At 43.8% G+C, this 24,915-nt stretch overlaps 1 protein-coding gene across 3 annotated transcripts in view; it reads left to right on the top strand.

Moving 5' to 3' along the window:
- llgl1 (LLGL scribble cell polarity complex component 1) overlaps positions 1 to 24,915 on the top strand; it is a 100,252-nt gene that overhangs the window by 38,890 nt on the left and 36,447 nt on the right. For all 3 annotated transcript variants that reach the window (XM_078240382.1, XM_078240383.1, XM_078240384.1), the window contains exons 4-5: positions 1,302 to 1,432; positions 7,116 to 7,271. In XM_078240382.1, coding sequence (XP_078096508.1) covers positions 1,302 to 1,432; positions 7,116 to 7,271 — 287 coding nt within the window. The remainder of the gene's footprint in view (positions 1 to 1,301; positions 1,433 to 7,115; positions 7,272 to 24,915) is intronic.

Below are 24,915 nucleotides of genomic sequence, written 5' to 3'. Positions count from 1 at the left end.
CTGGCTGAGGTAGCCTATAGGCCTGCCTCCTTGTGGTTTTAAAAAATAAATCATGGCACTCAGCTGTGGTTTGGTGAATAATTGCTGAGGACCTGCTTACAGGCAGAGAACTCAGATCTTCCAAGTTTTCCTCTCTGGGCTCAGGGAGGAAGGATAGGGGATTTTCACAGTAATTTCACTGCAGTGTTAATATAAGCCTACTTGTGACACCAATGAATAAACTTTCAAACTTTACATAGTGGGAGTTACCTCATGCTCAGTATTGGGACAATGCTGTGTCTCAGTTACATAAATGAACTGGATTCTGAAATTCAATAGTGTTCACATGCAAACAGTTCAAAGCTTGAGGCAGTTTGGAAATCAAAAGATGACTTGGTTAAAGTATGTAAGCTCAGTTGACTAGACAACGTCTTTGTGACAGCAACACCAACAGGCCAAGTTCATTTCCAGGACTGGCTGAGGTTATCTCACCTGGCTTTCTCAACCCTGCCCCTCACCCAAGGTGTAGTGATCTTTGGGTTAAAATGCCATCAGTCAGCTCTCCCCCTCAAAGGGGAAAGCAGCCTCTGTTCATCTGGTACTTTCTTTCCCAGGAGTCGGTTAGCTCAGTTGACTGGATGGCTAGTTCGTGGTGCCTATAGTGTAGGTTCAACTCCTGTACAAGCTGAGGTTATTCATGAAGGCCTGCCTTCTCAACTTTGCCCTTCGCTTGAGATGTAGTGACCCTTGGGTTAAATCACAACTGGCCTATGATCATTTGGGATACAGTCCACAACCAGGATCATATCACAAACTGCTGCAGAGGTGGGTTTCAGTCTTGAACACAAGTGATAATTTCCTGGAATAGCTCTGCAGATTTCTGCAATTTCAAACTCCGATTCTTTATCTCTAAGCAAAGCTGAGGATGAAGTTCTTTATGGGAGTGAATGAGTTGTTGCAGCATAAGATGAGCTTTTTAATGCAGCATTCTACCTCTGCTCTTGAAGGAGCTGATGTGATGGGTTATTTGCTGACTGCCCTCCACTGCCTTGCTCAGTGTTGTGCATGTGTGTGCACTGGCTGACAGCATTCGGCTTCACAGCTGAGCTCATTCATTTCCTCCCCATAATCTATGCATGCATTTTTGATTAGAAGTGGAAACTGAATTATTTTTGTAACCTTTAAACTGCAACTAATTCCAGCCGACCACCAAAGTCAGCATACAATTGGGCTGAATGGCATAATGCATTTCATGAAGCCACTGGTCAGGTAAATATGTCCATATTGTAATTGATTCCATTTTGTATCTTTTCCTTTCCCAGGGCCGTTTGTTGTCTCTGCTGGATGATAATTCCATTCACCTCTGGGAGATTAATCAAAGGAACAGCTATTCTCACTTGGAAGAGATCTGCACTTTAACACTCCCTGGACGACCAGGGTTCGACTGTGCTAAGTACAAAAACCTCTGTCTTCATATGTGGTCTGACTTTAGCCCAGTGATCCAGAGCTAACCTTAGCTATGAAACAGATGAGGACAAGTTAGATAGTTCTGTTTGTATTCTGCAGGCAAATAAAACTTAAGTGTTTTGTTTTGAAATCAACAAACTGGTTGCAATTCCGTGCTTTGTTTCGTGTATCTGTGATGCTGGCTTTTGACAACCCTGCCTGTTCCCATTATTTATTGTGCAGTTAGCTCAGTTGGCTAGATTGGCGTGTGATCGAGAATCATGCAGTCAGCACAAGGTTCAATCACCGTTTATCTGAGATAGACTTGGGGTCTGCTTACCCTGTCCTGTCTTAAAGTCATAGCATAAGCTGTGGTTTGAAGATCCCCGAGTAATAAAGCAGACAACGTGGAAAAGAGGAGACTATTCCCTGCTGTAATGTTGACAAATAGCCAGATGGCATACAGCAAACTCCCACAAACAACAATATAATCAGAATTGTTCTTGTGATGTTGATTTTGAGGGATAAATGTTGGCCCAAGGCACTGAGGGTATGCTGCTCTTCAAAATAGCATCATGACACATTGCGTCCATCTAAGAAGGTAATCATACAGTGCAGAATAGGGCCATTCAGGCCATTGAGTCTGCACTGACCACAATCCCACCCAGGCCCTATCCCCATAACATACATTTATCCTAGCTAGTGTTAGGGGGACTCGAGGGTGATTTAGCATGGCCAATCCACCTAACCTGCACATCTTTGGACTGGGGAAGGAAACCGGAGCACCTGGAGGAAACCCACGCAGACACGGGGAGGATGTGCAAACTCCACACAGGCAGTGACTAGAGCCAGGAATCGAATTCGGGTGCCTGGCATTGAGGCAACAGTGCTAACCACTGTGCTGCCTCAATGGTGTTATGGCCTCAATTTAACGTCTTGTCCTAAACTTAGCACGTCCATCAGCAGAGCCCTCCCTCAGTACCATGCTGGAGTGTCAACCTTGATTTTTGTCCTCCAATCCCAGAGGGAACTTGAACCCTTCAATCTTCTAATTCCTGGTACAAGTACTATCAACTCAGCCGTAGCTGACAAAAGGTTGCCTGGAGCAATGGTTCAAAATGATGACTCTGAACTTGCGCAAGAAATGCCTTTTTGTAGTAATGGGAAGATGTTTTAGCAAAATGAACTGAGGTCCTTGTGGCTTCAGTTGTATGATAATAGGAAGAGAATTACATTTGGGGGATATATTGTATACAAAAGCTTCCCTCTTCCAATCAATGTTTAAAACCGTCAAGATAAAACTAGGTTGTTGTAGTTCACACGGCAAACAGCAGTCAGAATGGAGATGAGCTTGCTGGAACTGTCATTGCAAGTAATCTGCCCCATTTTAGCAATCTCAATTCCTTTTTTTAATCCTTTGAAAAGCTTTCATTTTAATTCTAAATGTCTGTCTGGGCCCTGCAAGTTTTTTTTTGGAAGCTTTGTTCAGCTGATAGTGAAATATATTGCTCCAGGTGGATGGTGCTTTCTCACTTTGGATGCATTCAAATCTGTGTCCAAAGTATTCTCAATCACGTGATGGTTTGGCTGGATACCAATCAAAGCTGCTTCTGTATTGCCTTCAAAAATAAGCCTGGGACCTAACCTCTACTGCTAGTGACATTTCCATACCAGCTGTTTACTGTGTTTCAGAACCAATTAGATAATTTCCTGCTAGATTGGGTAATTTTATGCTGTAGGCCCCCTTTCCACCAGGAATTAGATTGAGATTTGGCAAACTCATTTCACATAAACCCTTGTAACTAGTAGCTGGGAGCTTTTTGTCCTGAACTGGGGTAGCATCTTGGTAACAGAATTAAAAGTGTGGAAAGTCTTGCGCCCCAGAATAGAGCAAATTCTTACAATTTTTGATTTAAGATTGAGGCTAGTGCTAAGGTGTCCACTTACTCTGTGTACACACTACACATTGCACTATATCTGTTTTTGCTTTTCTTTGTGGCTCGCATGGTCGAAGGGCTATATTTTCCTACTGTCTCATGGACATTTGCTTGAGAGAGAAATTAGTTATCATGGGGGGGAAAAAAACACGTGTCTGCTTTACAAGCTCATTTTACCTGTTTGTTTCAAAAACATGTTGGCAATTTAACTAATTTAATTTTGAATGTAATCTTATTCACTGGAACTCTTTATTTTGCTATGTTTAGTATGTACTGATCTTTCAGATCTTATCAGCCACCAATTGCATGTTTACAGTTCTAAATGGAAGCTAATTTTCAGAAATGGCATTTTCAATTGGAAGTTTGTGTATATTCAAATGTCCAAAACTAGTGGATGTAAATATTCAGGATTTTGCAGCAGAGGTGGTGCGGGGCCAGGAATAATGAAGTGGTCCATGTGGCTGAAGGTGGGTGTCCTGTGTGGATGGTGAAATGAGTCTCAGATGAGATGGTCAGTTGGAAGGTAAAAGCGAAGATGGGTGGGGGAATGTATTGAAAAGATTTGATGGGGGGAGTGGTGGTAACAACGGGCGGACTATTGTAAAAGTGGAGAACTGTGTTGAGGACTTGTTTACAACAGCCTAGTTTTGACTGACTATCCAATGAGAGGGGCTCTGCAAAAGTAGGATCTGGGCATAGGTAGTCATGGAATTGCAGAAAATGAGACCGTGTGTTTAAAGTTGCTTAGAATTTAGTACAGTAAGAAGTCTCACAACACCAGGTTAAAGTCCAACCTGTTGGACTTTAACCTGGTGTTGTGATACTTCTTACTGTGCTTACTCCAGTCCAACACCGACATCTCCACATCATAGAATTTAGTAATCAGGAGCCATCATCTCCAAGTAAACCAATGCTGCTTATGTCACTGTTTAGCCTTGGAACGTGAAGGGTGACTCCATTCAATTTGTAGATTTTTTAAAAAAAAATCATTGGTAGACTACTATACAGAGAAATATGAACATTGGTATTTGCCTGTTTTAAGTTAGGATCCCATCACACCAAAATTCCATTTCTTTTAGGTCTTGGCACCTGGGCCCTTCACTGCCTTCAATCTTCTACAAAAATTGTGGCCGACTTTTGGTGAGGTTCATTGTTTCACCGTTACTACCACAGATGAGATCTGATATTTTAGCTTGGCTATGAACTTCCATATGGAGTCAAATAATCCTTTTTGCAGATGCTTGTGTGCATTACTGTGCAAATTGCTGTATTCTTTCAAATCTCTTCTGGTTCATATTTGTTCCTTTGCTAAATTGCTTGTAATTTTCCAAGTGATATTTCTATTTTGCACAAATTCCGAGCCTGATTTTGAACCATAAGCCTGGTTATTACCATGGTCTAATTTCCAAAGAACAAAGAAAATTATAGGACAGGAACGGGCCCTTCGGCCCTCCAAGCCTGCACCGACCATGCTGCCTGACTGAACTAAAGCCCCTTGCCCTTCCTGGAACCATATCCCTCTATTCCCATGCTATTTGTGTATTTGTCAAGATGCCCCTTAAAAGTCACTGTCGTATCTGCTTCCACTACCTCCCCTGGCAGCGAGTTCCAGGCACCCACCACCCTCTGTGTAAAAAAAAAACACTTGCTTTGTACATCTCCTTTACACCTTGCCCTTGCACCTTAAACTTATGCCCCCTAGTAATTGACTCTTCCACCCTGGGGAAAAGCTTCTGACTATCCACTCTATCCATGCTCCTCATAATCTTGTACACTTCGATCGGGTCGCCCCTCAACTTCCGTCGTTCCAGTGAGAACAAACCAAGTTTCTCCAACCTCTCCTCATATCTAATGCCCACCATACCAGGCAACATCCTGGTAAATCTCTTTTGTACCCTCCAAAGCCTCCACATCCTTCTGGTAGTGTGGTGACCAGAATTAAACGCTATATTCCAAGTGCAGCCTAACTAAGGTACTATAAAGCTGCAACATGACTTGCCAATTTATAAACTCAATGCCCCAGCCGATGAAGGCAAGCATGCCAGGCAAAGGCACTCCTCCCTCCCCTCTCTCTCTCATGCTAATCCTATTGCATGCACTGAGCATCAGTGCTTTTCAAAATACTTTGTAACCAGAGACTAGTGGGAAATCAAGGACCTGCTTTCAATTGGCAACCAATTGTTGAATCAAAAGCCTTCATTGCTTTTATTTGAAACATTTGGTGGTACAACGTTTTGCTTTTGCTCTTTAATCCTTGAGGTTGCATAAACAGTTTCTGCAGTGGTGAGGTGGAAGTGCAGACTTGCAGCCATTAATGGAAACTGGATTAACAATTTACAGTTATTGACTTTAATATGTGTGGTGCTTCAAACTAGGATTGGCTGGTCTAATGGAGAAGTGGTTTTTGGCACCAGATCCTTTTTATATCGGGAAGCTTTTTCCTACCAGAGCTGCTTTCTGAAAGTATATTGACATTCTTAGTCACACACTTCTATTCCTGAGAGACTGTATCCTGACTGTTGCAAATGCATTTGTTTGTTTTTGTTTGTTCTTGGATGTTGAAGCCTAACTTCAGCTTTATCTTCCCACTACCAAATACTTGCATTGGCACACTCCTGTGTCACTTCATAGTTAACCATACTGGAAAGGATTTTTCCATCTTGTATCCTGGCTGAAGATGCTATTAAAATTTACTGGTTGCTGGAGCTGCAGTCTATAATGTTTAAATTTATTTGTCACAAGGAAGCTTACATTAACACTCTGAAGTTGCTGCATTCCAGTACCTGTTTGGGTAGTGAGGGAGCATTTAGCATGGACATTGCACCTAACCAACATGTCTTTTGGACCATGGGAGAAAGCCGGAGCACCAGGAGGAAACACGCAGACATGGGGAGAACATACAAACTCGCCACAGACACTGACCCAGGTCCCTGGCACTATGAGGCAGCAGTGCTAACCACTGTGCCACCGTGCTGTCCTGAGTTCTAATGGGGCTGAGACTGTCTAAACTTTTGAGTTGTTTACAGACCAGTGTATGAATACTATTGTCCTGATGGTTCAGTGATGTCTCCTAAATGATGCTGTCTCATAGCCAGCTTCAATTCTTGGTTTATACTGACTTAGCTGATTTTTCACAAATATTGGAAGAAATGGCTTTGCTATTCATGTTTGTAGGAGTGTGGAAAAGAAATCAACCAAGTCTTCTGTTTGCACTTTGTAGCAGGGGCGATGATGGTGATTGGGTAAATGCAAGGTCAGGTGTTGTCTCCCCCGGTTGAATGTCCTACTACTAATGCTTGCATGTAAAGACTGTCCCCTTGGATGACATAAGGGGACTGCTGATACTGATGGAAACCTGCAACAACTTACCTAGTGCCTTTAGTAAAACATGTCATGTGAAGCTGCCTCCAAGGAGAGGAATGGACATCAGTCAGGAGGGAAAATTTCCACTTGCGTGCAAGCTTCCACTGATCCCCATTCTATCAAAACCATAGACTTTCCTTTTGAGTGAGGTGTAGTGAATCTGAATTCACCATTCAATCCTGCACTCTTTTGGCTTCAAAAACATTGGAAGCTTTGGAACTAAACCAGCAGCAGGCAAAAACTGTCTTGATATGATATTTTTGCTGATGATCTCTAAATTGATACAATTTAACATGGAGAAACTAGCACCTTTAAAGATGAATGTTTTTTGCCAATATGCCAGACATCAAACTTGGATGCTAAAGTGTAACATCATTTTCCTTTATACAGTTCTCCCAGCATGACCAGAATTACTGTGATCCTGTTGAAGTCTTGCTGTGACATGGCATGTTTGGGGACAGAAGGTGGAGGTGTGTATTTCCTGGATCTACCATCACTGCAACTGTTGGATGGCAAAACTCTTTTTCAGGATGAAGTTTTACAGAGGTAAGTGTGTACTGGATTTTCATAATGTGTGTAACATTTCTCTGCAACTTGTTGCTTAGTGCTGTTTATAACTTCAATTTCATGCAGTCTTGAATAAGATCAAACTAGTAGTTTATTGCTGGACACCATCGTTCCTAGAATTGCTTAAATGGTAAATTGATAAAATGTTAGATGTTGGACTGATTTTTTTTTTAAAAACACTACCAAGTGTTTTGGTCTCTGCCAAGCTTTCATGGAGCAAGTGCATATGGAAGTTCATTATTGTTTGGGGAGGAGAAAAATAGAAAAGGCAAGGATGTTTGTGGTGATTCTCTTGTGCACTGTCTGTAATTGTTAGATTTTGACTGTTCTGCGAACCAATCCCTTCTATGTTTGGAGGAAAGTATTAGTCAACAGTCTGGAGCTTTTGCAAAGATGTCCCTGATGTGTTTTGAAGCCCCTCTGCAAATGGTGGAAAGCTTCTGTGTGCTGGGTGTCACATATCCCTGTTGCCCTGTGGTGGGTGGAGATATTACATATGCCTGTCAGCCTGCAGCTTATCCCTTTAATGTTGGCCTTGAACACTTACACTGTCGCATTTTACACATTGGTGTTTGAAAGCTAGATTTGATTTTTGAGTCTAAGGGATAAAATTATTTTCATTTTAGTGTTGTTTAAGCATTAATATTCTAGCAGAATTAAGGTTTCTTGTTCCATAGTTTTTGCCTCAATCCATATTGTGAAAATCCTCTAACTATAAAATGTATGTGAAATGAATATATCTGACCATTGTTATGTCTTACCAGGTTAGTTAGTTTAGGAGGGTCAGACTGCTTGATTTCAAGTCAGATGCCCAAGCATATAATTTGAGTTCCTTTCAGATGCTGCATTGAATTGCCACTGGATTCATTCTGCAGGTGGCAAGTTCAGTGTTTTTTAACTTTCAGAATCCAATTTTCTGAAGTTTCTCACTACAGTAAAAGGAGCTCATATTCAAAGTCAAGTGCTGCAGGTAAAGTGCCAGTCGTAAGATATTTCTGGTCAAGAAAGACCAAATGAACTACATTTGTGCTGGAGGGAAAACATCCCTGCCACTTGTTCATGGCAGTGCACACGAGTATCTGCTATGACGGCTTAATAATTGAATTGTCTGGTGCTTGGCCCAAGCTTACACCTGAGAATTGATTCCTATTCGGGTGAAGGAGAAATAGTTTTATTGTTACATATTATTTTATAATCAGCAGCAAAATATTCCTGTTCTTAAAAAGGGAGGATTTAAAAAATGAAACCATGTCAGTGATTGTGCAAGTTATCTCTGTTGGCAAAATTCCCAGTGTGGAGTGAGTTAAAATGTTTTGTCCTTTTCCATAGTAGGTCATGGGATGCAGCTGACTGGAATCTGCTCAATGAGTTTAATTTGACTTTAGTTTGGATTGTATTTATCCTGTTAGGAAAGAATTTTGAGGTTCTGCAGAACCAAGGTTGTTTCAGTTCGTTCTTGTCATTAGAGCAACTAAGTGCCCTTCCAGAAAAAAGGACATCCATCTTGTGGAAGGGTAAGGATGTTTGTTAGAATGTTTATTCCTGCTGATCTGTACTTGGTAACTCCAGATTGGCCAATGGCTGCCACCAGTGTTTGCTAATATGACACTCTGCATCTCGTCCTCCACCACCCCAAAAACTCCTTCTCCTGCTCTACTTCCTGCCACCCTCCTGGCTTGCTCCCTCTTCTCTTTCCCCCTCCCCTTGTAGAGTCTGAGTCTGTCTTTTTAGCTGTGCATATGCTTCAGTGTTTTTTTTACTTAAATTATTTTCCGTAGCAATTTCAGGAAAAATCAGGAACTATATTTTGACCTGTATTTCAGATGGTGCCCTGATCTCATTAGATCTTATGCCATGTAGGACCCACTGCAGTTAATAGTAAAATGAGCTTGTTTTTCAGCAGTGGAATAAAAGGTGACTTTGCTTGGCAAAAGGAAAATAACCTCTTTTTTGAGATTCCCAAAGGAAGCTGACAGAATGCTTGAGTGCAGAGAGTGTGCAGCATTGTATTTGAGGTCTGCATGGCAGATTATTCCAAATATGCTCAAGGAAACATGACAAATGCAGTGTACTATAATGTGCCAGTGTTTCTTAATACAGGCCCTTTTTGTCCCTGCTGTCAGTGACAAATGCGTAACAATCAGTCTATCACCCCAGTGTTATAGGGATAAAATCTGATTACTGTGCTCATTTCAACTGTGAAACAGCAATATTCTGCAATCCAAGATTTTGTCCCTTGCTCCTTATTCTTTTCTGTGTTCATTTTATGCTGCCTGTTCGGTTGTGGTGATGACAGTGACCCTGTCTGTTGGCCACTCTGCAATAATTGAGAGAGTTCGAATGAGTATTCAATTCAACACTTGGGACTGATTTTGAGTAACTTTTTGCCCTGTCGTGTTGCAAGAGCTTCTCTGTTTCCCATCACCTTGTATTGTACGATGGGGCTTCCTATCCAAGTCTCGTGTTGATTATGAAATTCAGCCATGTACCTTCAAGGGCCAAACATTACTTGGTATGGAACATTGCACTGGATCTGTGGTTAATGCTCAGTGTATAATGTGTTCGTACTTTGAGGTTTAATATTCTGGCACCTTCAGTGCGGTGTATTTTGCAATTGCCCCTAGATGTTCTAATCTTCAGTAAGACACAGAATCCTGGCAAAATTCCCAGTGACTGTCAGTAAATGGAACACATTTCAGCAATTTCATTTTTACTTCCTTGCAAAAAATTTATTTTAAAGCTGGGGGGGAAATCAACTCTTGTGAGAATAGCAGGAGTGGGCTTCCGTAGGAGCAAGTTTGGCATGGTTAGATGGGATTTGCCCCAGCTTCCCAGTGACTTACTGGGTAAGTACAACATTTGATCAGCAGTTATATTGCCCATGCACTGCTACAGATTAAATTTATTATTCAACTCTGGTTCTTTTACTTAAAATACCCCCAAAAAAGTTAGCTCCACAGATGTTCCAGATTTTTGTCAGAGCTGAGTTGATTTGGTCTGGCTCCCATTTCCATTTCATCTATTTTCTTTTACCCTAAATGGGCTCTGCAAATGCTATGGAGCTGTTCCTTCGTACCTGCACAGGGCCATCTGACCTCGCTACCAATGTTTACTGGTTTTCTAGCAGTCCTAGAATTTGACTGAGGCTCTGACAAAGGGTCATCCAGACTTCAAACATTATGTTCTTTTTCCACAGATGCTGTCAGACCTGCTGAGATTGTGCAGCATGTTTTTTTTTGGATTCCAGCATCAGCAGTAATTTGCTTTGAGGCCAGGGAATGGAGTTTGTTGGAGGCATTGGGGTGGGAACTGAAGCTGGTGGCTTTGGTCCTAACAACACCAGGTTAAAGTCCAACGTGTTTATTTGGTAGCAAATACCATTAGCTTTTGGAGCGCTGCTCCTTCGTCAGATGGAGTGGAGCAGATTTCCACTCCATCTGACGAAGGAGCAGCGCTCCAAAAGCTAATGGTATTTGCTACCAAATAAACCTGTTGGACTTTAACTTGGTGTTGTTAAAACTCTTACTGTGTTTACCCCAGTCCAACGCCGGCATCTCATCATGGCTTTGGTCTTCCCAGTATTTACCTGGATGAAAGGTCTGCTTAAGTCTGATGATACGGTCTGACAATATCAAAACTGGAGAATTTAAGAGATGTTCTGAAGTAGAGCTGGGTGTTGTCAGTATTAATGTTAAATCTGACATGATGTGAAAGAGTCTTGACTGCAAGTGGCAATATCTTCTCCGCATCTACCCTATCGAACCTTTGATCTTGATGCCATCTATCAGCTCACCACCTCAGTCTTCTGTTTTCTAAAGAAATTAGCCTATTCAGTTCAAGTATTCCAGTAAATCTTTCTTGCTTCTTCTGTAATGTCTCTTAGAGTTATGAAATGGTAACTGCACAGCACATCAAGTGTGGTCTAATCAAAGTTCTCTAAAGGTTGAATGTAACCTCTGTTTTTCAGTTTATTCTCTCTAGAAATGAACTCGTGCTTTTTAATTAATTATCTAATTAACTTGTGCTACTACTTTGTGATTTGCATATTTGTATCCCCAGATCCCTCTACTTCCCAACCCCATTTAGACACCAATTTCCAAGGAGCCCTTTAATCTTCCAAATGTATTACTTTGTACTTTATTGACGTCCATCTGTCAATTGCTTACCAAATTTACTGACTTCCTGTAAATTGTCACAGTCCTCCTTTATTAACTAGACTCCCTAATTTGCTGTCACTGAAATTGTACTTCTGATTCCTGAGTATTCAAATGGTGAATATCCATGTTTGAACCACCAGATGTTGCCTTTTGCCAGTCCAAATAACTAATTTTAATCCTTATTCTTCACTGTTTAATGACCAATTTGTTATCCATACTGCTACTTGTTCCCTGATTGTAGGATAGTCTCATGCAGAAGATCAATTTTAGATTGTAGATGTAGAGTCTTGATATGAAGCAGTTTTTAAAAATCAAAAATTCTGATACCTCAGTTTCAATCTTACTGGATTTTGAATCTCCCCTTTCATCCAGATTTTCAGCTAACTGATTTTTGGGGTATCTTTTCACAGCAGTGGTAGATTATCCAAGCCTGTTTTGTCATGTGATTACATTATTTATTCTATTTCTTAATTTACTTGCCATGGTTGCATAATTCTTGATCCCCATGCCACTCGGTTTTTAAATTTAATAAATTCCCCAGCTGAACAGGCTGCAGGGGCTGAGAATTCCAGATTGTAAACCAACTGAGTTGCTTTCATTTTTCCTGCAAAGCCCAAGGACCAAACCTCATTATGTCTCCCCATTGGAATTTGGGACTTGGACCATTCAGTTGCATGATGCAAGCCCATAAATACAAGAAACTAGTACAATCTGCAAACTTAAAATCTAGGGTGGCATTCTCCCCAAAAAATTCTGTCATTCGCATGAAAACTGGAGTAATTCATGCTGGGTGCTCAGAAAAAAATCTCCCACTCTATGCACTGCAGAGGCTGAAATCAGCATGCTGAGTAGGCAACTGTCAGTGCTGAGATCGGGGTTGGTTACTAGCGGGCCTGGGGCAATTACATTCAAATTGTATGAGAATTTTACATGTGCAGTGGACAATGGGGAACCTGTGGATGTGGTGTATCTGGATTTCCAGAAAGCATTTGACAAGGTGCCGCACCAAAGACTGCTACATAAGATAAAGGTGCAAAGTGTTATGCGTAATGTATTAGCATGGATCGAGAATTGGTTAACTAACAGAAAGCAAAGAGTGGGGGTAAATGGGTGTTTTTCTGGTTGGCGATCAGGGACTAGTGGTGTGCCTCAGGGATCAGTGTTGGGACTGCAATTGTTTATGATTTACATAGATGATTTGGAGTTGGGGACCAAGTGTAGTGTGTCAAAATTCGCAGATGCCACTAAGATGAGTGGCAGAGCAAAGTGTGCAGAGGATGCTGAAGTCTGCAAAGGGATATAGATAATCTAAGTGAGTGGGTGAGGGTCTGGCAGATGGAGTACAATGTTGGTAAATGTGAGGTCATCCAGTTTGGCAGGAATAACAGCAAAATGGACTATTATTTAAATGGTTAAATTGCAGCATGCTGCTGTGCAGGGGGACCTGGGTGTCCTTGTGCAGGAATCTCGGAGTTGGTTTGCAGGTAATTAAGGCGGCAAATGGAATTTTGTCCTTCATTGCTAGAGGGATGGAGTTTAAAAACAGCAAGATTATGTTGCAGCTGTATAGGGTCCTGGTGAGGCCACACCTGGAGTACTGTGTACAGTTTTGGTCTCCTTGAGAAAGGACATACTGGCACTGGAGGGGGTGCAGAGGAAATACACTAGGTTGATTCTGAAGTTGAGGGTTGGCTTATGAGGAGAGACTGAGTAGACTGGGGCTATACTCATTGGAATTCAGAAGAATGAGGGAAGATCTTATAGAAACATAAGATTATGAAGGGAATAGATAAGATAGAAGCAGGGAAGTTGCTTCCACTGGCGGGTGAAACTAGAACTTAGCGGGCATTGCCTCAAAGGGGGAGCAGATTTAGGACTGAGTTGAGGAGGAACTTCTTCACACAAAGGGTTGTGAATCTATGGAATTCCCTGCTCAGTGAAGCAGTTGAGGTTACCTCATTGAATGTTTTTAAGGCAAGGATAGATAAATTTTTGAACACTTGAGGAATTAAGGGTTATGGTGAGCGGGCAGGTAAGTGAATCCACAAAAAGATCAGCCATGATCTTATTGAATGGCGGAGCAGGCACGAGGGGCCAGATGGCCTACTCCTGCTCCTAGTTCTTATGTTATTAAAATGACTATGTTAATGGTCTTTGGGCCTCCCCGCTGATTTCCAGCACGGAGCAGAAGCCACTAAAAACCTGGCACTGGGATGACTACCAGGGTGTGAACACGCCTGCAAACCCCGTGCATCGGCCGACATAACAATCTCCTGGCCTGCTTCGCTAAAGAAATAGCACAGCGGGATCAGAGAATCATGGCCCTAATCTAGTCAAGACTTGCTTTGTATTAACTGGAAAATTATCATATCATCCACTATAGGCCCCATTCCTATCCAAAATAGTGCCATGGGTCATCTTTCATTACCTGAGGGACAGGTGGTAGTTTGGTTTAAGGTCTGATTTTGATGGGGCACCTTCAACAGTGCAGCAGTCCCTCAGTACTGCACTGGGAGTGTGCCTAAACTTTTGTGCTCCAATCCCTAGTAGAGCTTGAACCTACAACCTTCAAGGAGAGAAGGCTACCAACTGAGCCATGGCTCACTAGGAGGGAATGAACGGGACAGATTGTTGGACTGCAGCTCTTCTGTCTGGGTCGGGCACAGCCTGCAGGTATTCTCGGTGTCCAGAGCCTAGTGGACAGTTGTGATTATCTCTTGTAGCATCTCCCAGATATTGTGAATTCTGGGAACCTTTTAAATATTTAATCTCTGGTTTCTCAATGGTGCAGCTGAGAGAGGCACTCGGAAAGATGCCTTGTTGGAATGCTGATCTGGGCTGTCAGCCAATGTCTGGTGGGAGACGGTGCTTGTCTTGCTGTCTCAGAACAGGAACCCCTCCCAAATCCAAGTGCTTATTTCTGGTTATTTGGTGAAGTTGGAACTGAGCCTGACCCTTAGAACATAGAACATAGAACATTACAGCGCAGAACAGGCCCTTCGGCCCACGATGTTGCACCGACCAGTTAAAAAAAAAAACTGTGACCCTCCAACCTAAACCAATTTCTTTTCGTCCATGAACCTATCTACGGATCTCTTAAACGCCCCCAAACTAGGCGCATTTACTACTGATGCTGGCAGGGCATTCCAATCCCTCACCACCCTCTGGGTAAAGAACCTACCCCTGACATCGGTTCTATAACTACCCCCCCTCAATTTAAAGCCATGCCCCCTCGTGCTGGATTTCTCCATCAGAGGAAAAAGGCTATCACTATCCACCCTATCTAAACCTCTAATCATCTTGTATGTTTCAATAAGATCCCCTCTTAGCCGCCGCCTTTCCAGCGAAAACAATCCCAAATCCCTCAGCCTCTCCTCATAGGATCTCCCCTCCATACCAGGCAACATCCTGGTAAACCTCCTCTGCACCCTCTCCAAAGCCTCCACATCCTTCCTGTAATGTGGGGACCAGAACTGCACACAGTACTCCAAGTGCGGCCGCACCAGAGTTGTGTACAGTTGCAACATAACGCTACGACTCCTAAATTCAATCCCCCTACCAATAAACGCCAAGACACCATATGCCTTCTTAACAACCTTATCTACTTGATTCCCAACTTTCAGGGATCTATGCACACATACACCTAGATCCCTCTGCTCCTCCACACTATTCAAAGTCCTCCCGTTAGCCCTATACTCAACACATCTGTTATTCCTACCAAAGTGAATTACCTCACACTTCTCCGCATTAAACTCCATCCGCCACCTCTCGGCCCAACTTTGCAACCTGTCTAAGTCTTCCTGCAAACTACGACACCCTTCCTCACTGTCTACCACACCACCGACTTTGGTGTCATCAGCAAATTTGCTAATCCACCCAACTATACCCTCATCCAGATCATTAATAAATATTACAAACAGCAGTGGCCCCAAAACAGATCCCTGAGGTACACCACTTGTAACCGCACTCCATGATGAATATTTACTATCAACCACCACCCTCTGTTTCCTATCCGCTAGCCAATTCCTGATCCAATTTCCTAGATCACCCCCAATCCCATACATCTGCATTTTCTGCAGAAGCCTACCATGGTGAACCTTATCAAACGCCTTACTAAAATCCATATATACCACGTCCACTGCCTTGCCCCCATCCACCTCCTTGGTCACTTTCTCAAAAAACTCAATAAGGTTAGTAAGGCACGACCTACCTGCCACAAAACCATGCTGACTATCACCTATCAATTCATTACTCTCCAAATAACTATAAATCCTATCCCTTATAATTTTTTCCAACATCTTGCCGACAACAGAAGTGAGACTCACCGGTCTATAATTCCCGGGGAAGTCTCTGTTCCCCTTCTTAAACAATGGGACAACATTCGCTAACCTCCAATCTTCTGGTACTATACCAGAGGCCAACGACGACCTGAAGATCAGAGCCAGAGGCTCTGCAATCACTTCTCTTGCCTCCCAGAGAATCCTTGGATAAATCCCATCCGGACCAGGGGATTTATCTATTTTCAGACCCTCCAGAATATCCTGCACATCCTCCTTATCAACTGTAATACTGTCTATTCTACTCCCTTGCAACCCAGTGTCCTCCTCAGCTATATTCATGTCCCCTTGCGTGAACACCGAAGAGAAATATTGGTTCAATGCTTCACCAATCTCCTCCGGTTCCACACATAACTTCCCTCTGCCATCTATAACTGGCCCTAAACTTGCCCTAACCAACCTTCTGTTCTTGACATACCTATAGAACGCCTTAGGATTCTCTTTAACCCTATCCGCCAAAGTCTTCTCATGTCCCCTTTTAGCCCTTCTAAGCTCGCTCTTCAACTCCCTCTTAGCCAATCTAAAGCTTTCTAGTGCACTACCCGAGTGCTCACGTCTCATCCGAACATAAGCCTCCTTTTTCTTTTTAACCAACAAAGAAACTTTTTTGGTGCACCACGGTTCCCTAGCCCTACCAATTCCTCCTTGCCTGACAGGGACATACCTATCACAGACTCGCAGTAGCTGCTCCTTGAAAAAACTCCACATGTCGGACGTTCCCAGTCCCTGTAATCTCCTAGTCCAACCTATGTTTCCTAATTCTCTCCTAATAGCCTCATAATTACCCTTCCCCCAGCTAAAACCACTGGCCCGAGGTTCATGCCTATCCCTTTCCATCACTAAGGTGAACGTAACCGAATTGTGGTCACTATCACCAAAATGCACACCAACTTCCAAGTCTAGCACCTGGTCTGGCTCATTTCCCAGCACCAGATCCAATATAGCCTCACCTCTAGTTGGCCTGTCTACATACTGAGTCAAAAAACCTTCCTGCACGCTTTGAACAAAAACTGACCCCTCTAACGAGCTAGAGCTATAACAATTCCAGTCAATATTAGTCAAGTTAAAATCCCCCATAACAATTGCCCTATTACTTTCACTCCTAAGCAGGATTGACTCCGCAATCCTTTCCTCAACCTCTCTAGAACTTTTAGGAGGTCTATAAAAGACTCCCAACAGGGTGACCTCTCCTCTCCTATTTCTAATCTCCGCCCATACTACCTCAACAGATAAGTCCTCATCAAACCTCCTCTCTGACACTGTGATACAATCTCTGACCAATAATGCTACCCCTCCCCCTCTTCTACCTCCTTCCCTACTTCGACTAAAACATTTGAACCCCGGGACCTGCAGCATCCATTCCTGCCCCTGCTCTATCCATGTCTCTGAAATAGCCACAACATCGAAGTCCCAGGTACTGATCCACGCTGCAAGTTCACCCACTTTATTGCGAATACTCCTGGCATTGAAGTATACACATTTCAAACCCTGCTCCACCCCACCTCTGCAATGCCGTGCATTGCAGTCCCCATCCATGCATCCCTCACTTTCAGCCCCACTACTCAGGATCCCTCCCCCCCCCCGAATCAGTTTAAACCTCCTTGCATGGCCTTAGCAAATTTACCCCCCAGGATATTGGTCCCCTTCTGATTAAGGTGTAGACCATCCTTCTCATAGAGGTCACACCTTCCCCAGTACGAGCCCCAATTGCTTAAGTACCTGAACCCCTCCCTCCTGCACCATCCCCTCAGCCATGAATTCAAACCTTCCCCCTCCCTATTCCTCTCTAAACTATCCCGTGGTACAGGCAAGAGTCCAGAGATAACCACTCTGTCAGTCTTGGCCTTTAGTTTCCACCCCAACTCCATAAATCCCTGCCTAATATCCCCTTCCCCTATCCTCCCTATGTCGTGTGTCCCCACATGTACAATAACTTGTGGTTTATCTCCCTCCCCCCTAAGAATCCTGAATACCCTGTCAGACACATCCCGGACCCCAGCCCCTGGTAGGCAACACACCAACCCTGAGTCCCTACCTTTAGTTCCGACCCTCCTATCTGTCCCCTTAATTGTGGAGTCCCCAATCACAAGGCCCAGTCTTTTACAGCCCCTAACCACCTGAGCTTTCTCACTCGGCTCACCCCCAGAGATCTGCTCTCTATGCTCAGTTGATTCCTCCTCAACTGTAGCCTCCAGCACCGAAAACCTATTATGGAGGGGAACCGCCCCAGGGGATTGTCTTCCCGATTGCTTCTTACCCCTCCTCCTGGCATTGACCCAAGCCTCATTTCTAGGAGTTACTATTTCTCTATAACTCCTATCAACTTCCACCTCCGCCTCCCGAATTATGCGGAGTTCCTCTACCTCCCCCTCCAGCTCCTTTACACGCTCCTCCAGAAGCTGCAATCTAATGCACTTCTTACAACTAAAATCTCCTGAAACACTACTGGATTTCCTCACCACATACATCCCACAGGAGATGCAGCATACTGCCTGAACTGCCATCCCTGAAGCCATTACCAGCAAGAAAAAAAGAAAACAAAAAACTTCCCCACACTTATAATTAGGTTAGAGGAGGATGGAAGGGTGGGATCCTCTACCAGTGTAGAGGATCGGGTATCTCCTCTGCACCAATTTATAGGGCTAGGGGCCCGAGAGAAAAAAAAACTACTACTGAGGGGGAACCACCCAGGTAACTGACTTTTAAAGTTAAAATAAAAACCCTTCCCAGACTCCTTTGCTGCCCACTTCTAGTTTTCACTTTAAACTAGAAAAACTGCTGTTAAAGTAAAGGCCAAAAAAATACACACACTAGCTGACTAATTAAATAAACTTGTTCTGCACTCCCCTGACATTCAGACAAGTTGTTGACCCTCGGGCTCATCTATCATGAATTTAGCCATGCCCTTTGGGGCAGACCTGAAATCTAGGATGTGGGTAATTACTTGTTTTTATTGTTCTCTCTCTCTTCTCCTCCACCTCTTTCTTCTCTCTCTTTCCCCCCCCCCCCCCCCCCCCCAAACTGTTTCAATATGTCAATGAATGGCTTGGTCATGGAAGACAGAGGGTGGTAGTGGAAGGGTCTTTTTCCGGCTGGAGGCCTGTGACTAGTGGTGTACCGCAGGGCTCTGTATTGGGACCTCTGCTGTTTGTGATTTATATAAATGATCTGGAAGAAGGAGTAACTGGGGTGATCAGTAAGTTTGCGGACGACACAAAACTGGCAGGACTTGCAGATAGTGAGGAACATTGTCAGAGGCTACAGAAGGATATAGATAGGCTGGAAATTTGGGCAAGGAAATGGCAGATGGAGTTCAATCCAGATAAATGCGAAGTGATGCATTTTGGTGGGAATAATGTAGGGAGGAGCTACACGATAAATGGAAGAACCATAAAGGGTGTAGAGACGCAGAGGGACCTGGGTGTGCAAGTCCACAGATCTTTGAAGGTGACGTCACAGGTGGAGAAGGTGGTGAAGAAGGCATATGGCATGCTTGCCTTTATAGGACGGGGCATAGATATAAGAGTTGGGGTCTGATGTTGCAGATGTATAGAACGTTGGTTCGGCCACATTTGGAATACTGCGTCCAGTTCTGGTCGCCACACTACCAGAAGGACGTGGAGGCTTTGGAGAGAGTACAGAGGAGGTTTACCAGGATGTTGCCTGGTATGGAGGGGCTTGGTTATGAGGAGAGATTGGGGAAACTGGGGTTGTTCTCCTTGGAAAGACGGAGGATGAGGGGAGACTTAATAGAGGTGTATAAAATTATGAAAGGCATGGATAGGGTGAACGGTGGGAAGCTTTTCCCCGGGTCGGTGGTGACGTTCACGAGGGGTCATAGGTTCAAGGTGAAGGGGGGGAGGTTTAACACAGATATCAGAAGGACATATTTCACACAGAGGGTCGTGGGGGCCTGGAATGTGTTGCCGGGCAAGGTGGTGGAGGCGGACACACTGGGAACGTTTAAGACTTATCTAGACAGCTATTTGAACGGAGTGGGAATGGAGGGATACAAAAGAGTGGTCTAGTTTGGACCAGGGAGCGGCGCGGGCTAATTGTTCTTTGTTTCTCGTTTCAAGGCTTCATTCTATGATCATCTTGCTGGTGCCAGTACAGAGCGAGACTGTGGATAGTTGGGAACCTGTCTCGGGGGCAGGGAATTCATATGGTGTTCGTGGAAGTGGAAATGACTAGGGTTGGGAAGCATTTTCCGATCAGGGCCAGTGTGATCTCCTGGACTCGTTTCGATCGCCTCAGGGGGTCGGAGAGGAATTTCCCAGATTTTGTTTCCCCATATTAGCCCTGGGGTTTTCACTCTGGGTTTTCGCCTCTCCCTGGAGATCACATGGTCTGAAATGGCGGGGTGGGGGATAGTTAATAGGTTGTGATGAACAAAGCATCGTAGCTGTGAGGGACAGCTCGGTGGATAGGATATTAGTATGTAGATAGGCTGGAAAATTGGGCGGGGATCCTGGATTCAGGATTCAATCCTGGACCGGGGAGCGGCGCGGGCTTGGAGGGCCGAAGGGCCTGTTCCTGTGCTGTATTGTTCTTTGTTCTTTGAATGATGGCAAGAACTGACTTATTCACACTGGCAGTGAACCTTGCCTTGGTACTTGCAGCAGGTCACTGGTTTGAAATGCTAATTTATGCACTGTCTCAAAGACAGAATCTGTGAATGCTTTCAATACACACCATTTGGAGTAGCTGCATGAATTAGCGAAGTGATTTTCACTATGGTTGTCATGTTACATGTGTCCAAAATCAGTGTTCATAGGTTGTAGTCAGTTGTAATTGTTTTCTGGCATTCTTTAATCCACCTGATTTTGTTTTTGTAAATTGGTGCCAAGTGAACAGTTTTAAACAAAAAAACCACTGAGGTTTGCACTTGCATTCAAAAGTAAAAGTTTATTTATTAGTCACAAGTAAGGCTTATATTAACACTGCAATGAAGTTGCTGTGAAATTCCTCTAGTTGCCACACTCCGGTGCCTGTTCGGGTCAATGCACCTAATCAGCACATCTTTCAGACTGGGAGGAAACCGGAGTATCTGGAGGAAACCCATGCAGACATGGGGAGAACGTGCAAACTCCAGTGACCCAAGCCGGGAATCGAACCCAGGTCCCTGGTGCTGTGAGACAGCAGTGCTAACCACTGTGCCACCGTGCTGGACATCCTGAATTTATTATGCAGAGAGATAATGAGGCTGTGCAGAAATTTATTGAGAAACTGCAGCAGAACCATTCTTAAATTTGGAAGGCAATTCTTTCGTACATTAATATAATCTACTAGCGGCTTGCTTTTGTAATTGCCCAGTTCTACTGCTTCACTGTTTAGGAGACGACTGGCCACTGTTTGGTCGCCCTCCTTGCCCCACTCGGGCACTGTTTGGTCTGTCTCCCTCTATTTGTTCATGGGGTGTTGGTGTTGTGAATATTTAATTGACCTTGAGACAGTAATGGTAAGCTGTTATCTTGAGCCATTTTCATGCATCCAGTGCACCCATTGTGCTGTTTGGCTTATGCACAGTGGGCCAAATTGTTGCTACCAAGGTTGATGGTTGAAGTCAAAATATTTCCCAATAAAGCAGAGTGGCCTTGATGTATAGGATCCTTGTCACATGCAATTTCTAGCCTGGGAGACAGGAACGTAATCATGTTGGTACTGCCACCAGATTGTGACACTCCATCCTGGAGGCAATTTGGAGACGGGGAAGTGCCAAGGATGGTTTTCCAAAGGTTCGCCCCTGTTCTGAGACATTGACCCAGATTTACATAAGGCTGTTAGGTCCTCCAATCCTTACCCCTATGCTGCCCACAAAGACACTCTCCCAACGTCTACTATGGGCAGATCTATAGAGCCATCTGGAGATTAGACTTATAACCTAATAAAGCTGTCACTCATACATACATGAATTGAATGTATTATGAAACCCATTTGAAGATTTTGCTGGGAGTTTCAGCAGTAGGAATGTTAAGGGGACCATCACTAGTTTGAGTTGGTTAATGCCTAGCAGTTGGGTGGCATGAATATTAATTTTGAGGCCAAGCCTGAATGTTTCTAGGTCATACTGCGTATGAACACAGGCTGCTTTGGAATCTTAGGAGTTGCAAATGGTACCAAACACACAATCATCACTGAACTTTCCCACTTCTCATTTTTATAATGGACTTTGGAGAAACTAAAGATGGTTGGGCTTAGGATACTACTCTGAGCAGATCCTGGGGCTGAGATGATTGGCTTCCAACACCCACAACCAGCTTGCCTTGTGCTAGATTTGACTCCAACTAAGAGTCCCCCTGCCCCCCACCCCCGCAATTCCCTTGAGCTTCAATATTGAAAGCTTCAGACTGCATTTGGCCAAATACTGTCTTGTTTCAAGGTCAGTCAATTGCTTTGCACCTGGAATTTAACAGTTTTTTTTGTCCATGTTTGGGCTAGGAATCTCCCTGGTGGAACCCAAACTGATCAGTGAGCACAACTGCAGAGTGCTGCTGGATGGCACTGTCAGTGACACCTTCCGTCACTTTGAGAGCAAACTAATGGGGTGGTAATTGCTAGATTGGATTTATCTTGCTTTATTGTGGACAGGATATACCAAAGCAATTTTCCACAGTGCCAGTATGACTCATCTGAAACAGCTTGGCCAAGGGATACAGCTAGTTTTGGAGCACAAGTTGTTAGGACCCTTGTCATATTAGCGCATTTGGTTTTTCTTATTACCATGTGAGTGAATCAAATTTCCTAAAGACTGGCATCTGTGATGGTGCAGGCCTGGGAAGAGGCCAGGGTGGATGATCCACTTGGCATTTCTGGCTAAAGATGGTTGCAAATGTTTCAGTTTATCTTTTGTGCTTATGCAGCCCCACTGCCCAGTCATGGTAGATGAGGATGTTTGTGAAGCTGTGTCTCGTTATTTAATTGTCCATTGCCAATCACAACTGGATGTGGCAATACTGCAGAACTTTGATTTGATCTTATCTGTTGGTTTTGGGATCCCTGAGTTCTGCCTACCACATGATGATGGGCAAAATCCTCTGCTTCACAGGATTGTCATTCTTGAGAAACACTGTCGTCATCAACACACTGGGAAGTGTTTCCAACTGCAAATCCACAGAGGCAGCTGATGCACTCTGGGCTATCCCTCAGTACCCAGAGGTTGAATCCATGGATGGGAAAACTGCAACAAGTAATCAAACAAACAAAAAACCGAGACAGCCTGGGACCCTGTGATGTTCCAGCTCAAGTCTTCAGCAGCCCCAACTTCAGGAATGCAGCAACTATAACCTTCAAGGAGGGAGATAAATTATGGTGTGGAAACAATGGAGGTATTTGTCTCTTGTCCAGAGCAGGGAAAATCCTGATCCACATTCTCCTGAATTGTTAACTTCCTGTGGCTGAGGGAATTCTCCCAAAAACTGTGACTTTGGATCTTCCAGAGGAACCTTTTGACGTGGTCTTGTGTTGCTAAACAAGTACAAGAAAAATGTCAAACACCAGGAACTCTTTGTATTCATCAACCTGACCAAAATATTTGACTCAGTAAATTGCAAGGCTATGGTACTGTGCTCCAAGAAACATTCATAAGAACATAAGAAATAGGAGCAGTAGGCAGCCATCTAGCCCCTTGAGCCTGCCCCACCATTCAATAAGATCATGGCTGATCTGAAGTGGATCAGTTCCACTTACCCGCCTAATCCCTATAACCCAATGCAGCAACTATTCATACTGCTGCAAATGCCTGCTAATGATTTGGCTGCACATACCATAACTGCCTAATGGTGGCTATTCACCTCAAAGATCAGCTGCCCTCTGGTGTCAGTGTTTAAATGCCATCTACATGGCAAGCTTTAACTTCAATTACTTCCATGCCAAAATTAAACTGGCCACCATTGACATATATGATCTAGTTTGCAAACAGCTCTGGTGTCATTGCCCACTTTGTGCCAGATATGCAAGCCAGACTTGTTCTCTAACCTGCAAACAAGAAGCTCTGCTTGTCCTTTGAATGTTGCTGAAACAAAACTGCTACCAACCCAAATACTGCATCTGCAGTAATTTGCTTTTATCCCATCAACCACATCTGTCAGCCAAATACTCCATCTCCCTTGTATGTTGATGGAAAGTCTTGAGTATATATTGGGCACTTGCCATACCATGGCAGCCATCTCTCGAGGCCACCATCAACAAAAAGCAGTATCGCATCAGCTGCACCAGCTCAGCCTTCTGCAGTGTGTTTGACAACAAAGTCCATTAGAGTCAACAAAAATCCTAGTATACAGAGCAGTTGTTACTGCCACACTCCTACCACAGACTAGATGCACTAGAGTAATTCCATCAGCATCCTCCAAGTTCAATGAGGACCATCAAAAACATACACTCGCGTTCTCCTTGAAGCCAGCCAGCCCAAAGCATTCGGGTAAATTTAAAAGATCAACTTTGGACTGGATGCTGTCTAGACAGACAAAAACAGTCTCTCCAACAGGTCCCTCAACTCTCAAATGGCTGACATTTTGTGGGGGGGCAAAGAAAATGCTTCTGAAGACAAACCACATTGCCTGCTTCATTGAGCTTATGACGGGGGGAGCTTACTACTAATCATTCAGAATGCTGACAAACTTGTCTATTGAGTTGCTTCTTAATAATGAAGAGCAGCATCAGAGAAGGAAGCAAATCCTGCACTCTGGATCCTACTAACCTGTGAAACATCCTGCCTTGTGCCCAAAGAGGGGGAAGCAATGGGATAGTGATATTTTTGCTGGACTGGTAATGCTCTGGAGACCTGGGTTAAAATCCCATCGTGGCAGGCGGTGTAAATTGAATTCAATAAAGAATCTAGAACTAAAAAGTTTATTTGTCACAAATCCATCTCGTTCACTAGTGTCCTTTTAGGGAAGGAAATCGGTCATCCTTACCTGGTCTGGCCTACATGTGACTGCTGGCCTACATGTGACTGCTGACCTACAGCAACGTGGTTGATTCTTAAATGGCCTAGCAAGTTACTCCATTGTGTCAAACTGCTACAAAGCCTACAAAAAGGAATGAAGCTGGCTAGACCACCTGGTGTTGACCTCGGCAAACCCAACTCACAAGGCAACTCACCACCATCTTCTCAAAGGCAACTCGGGA

The sequence above is a fragment of the Mustelus asterias genome, chromosome 23 (genome assembly GCF_964213995.1).
Source record: "Mustelus asterias chromosome 23, sMusAst1.hap1.1, whole genome shotgun sequence".
Taxonomy (NCBI): Eukaryota; Metazoa; Chordata; class Chondrichthyes; order Carcharhiniformes; family Triakidae; genus Mustelus; species Mustelus asterias.
This window is presented reverse-complemented; position numbering and strand designations above follow the sequence as displayed.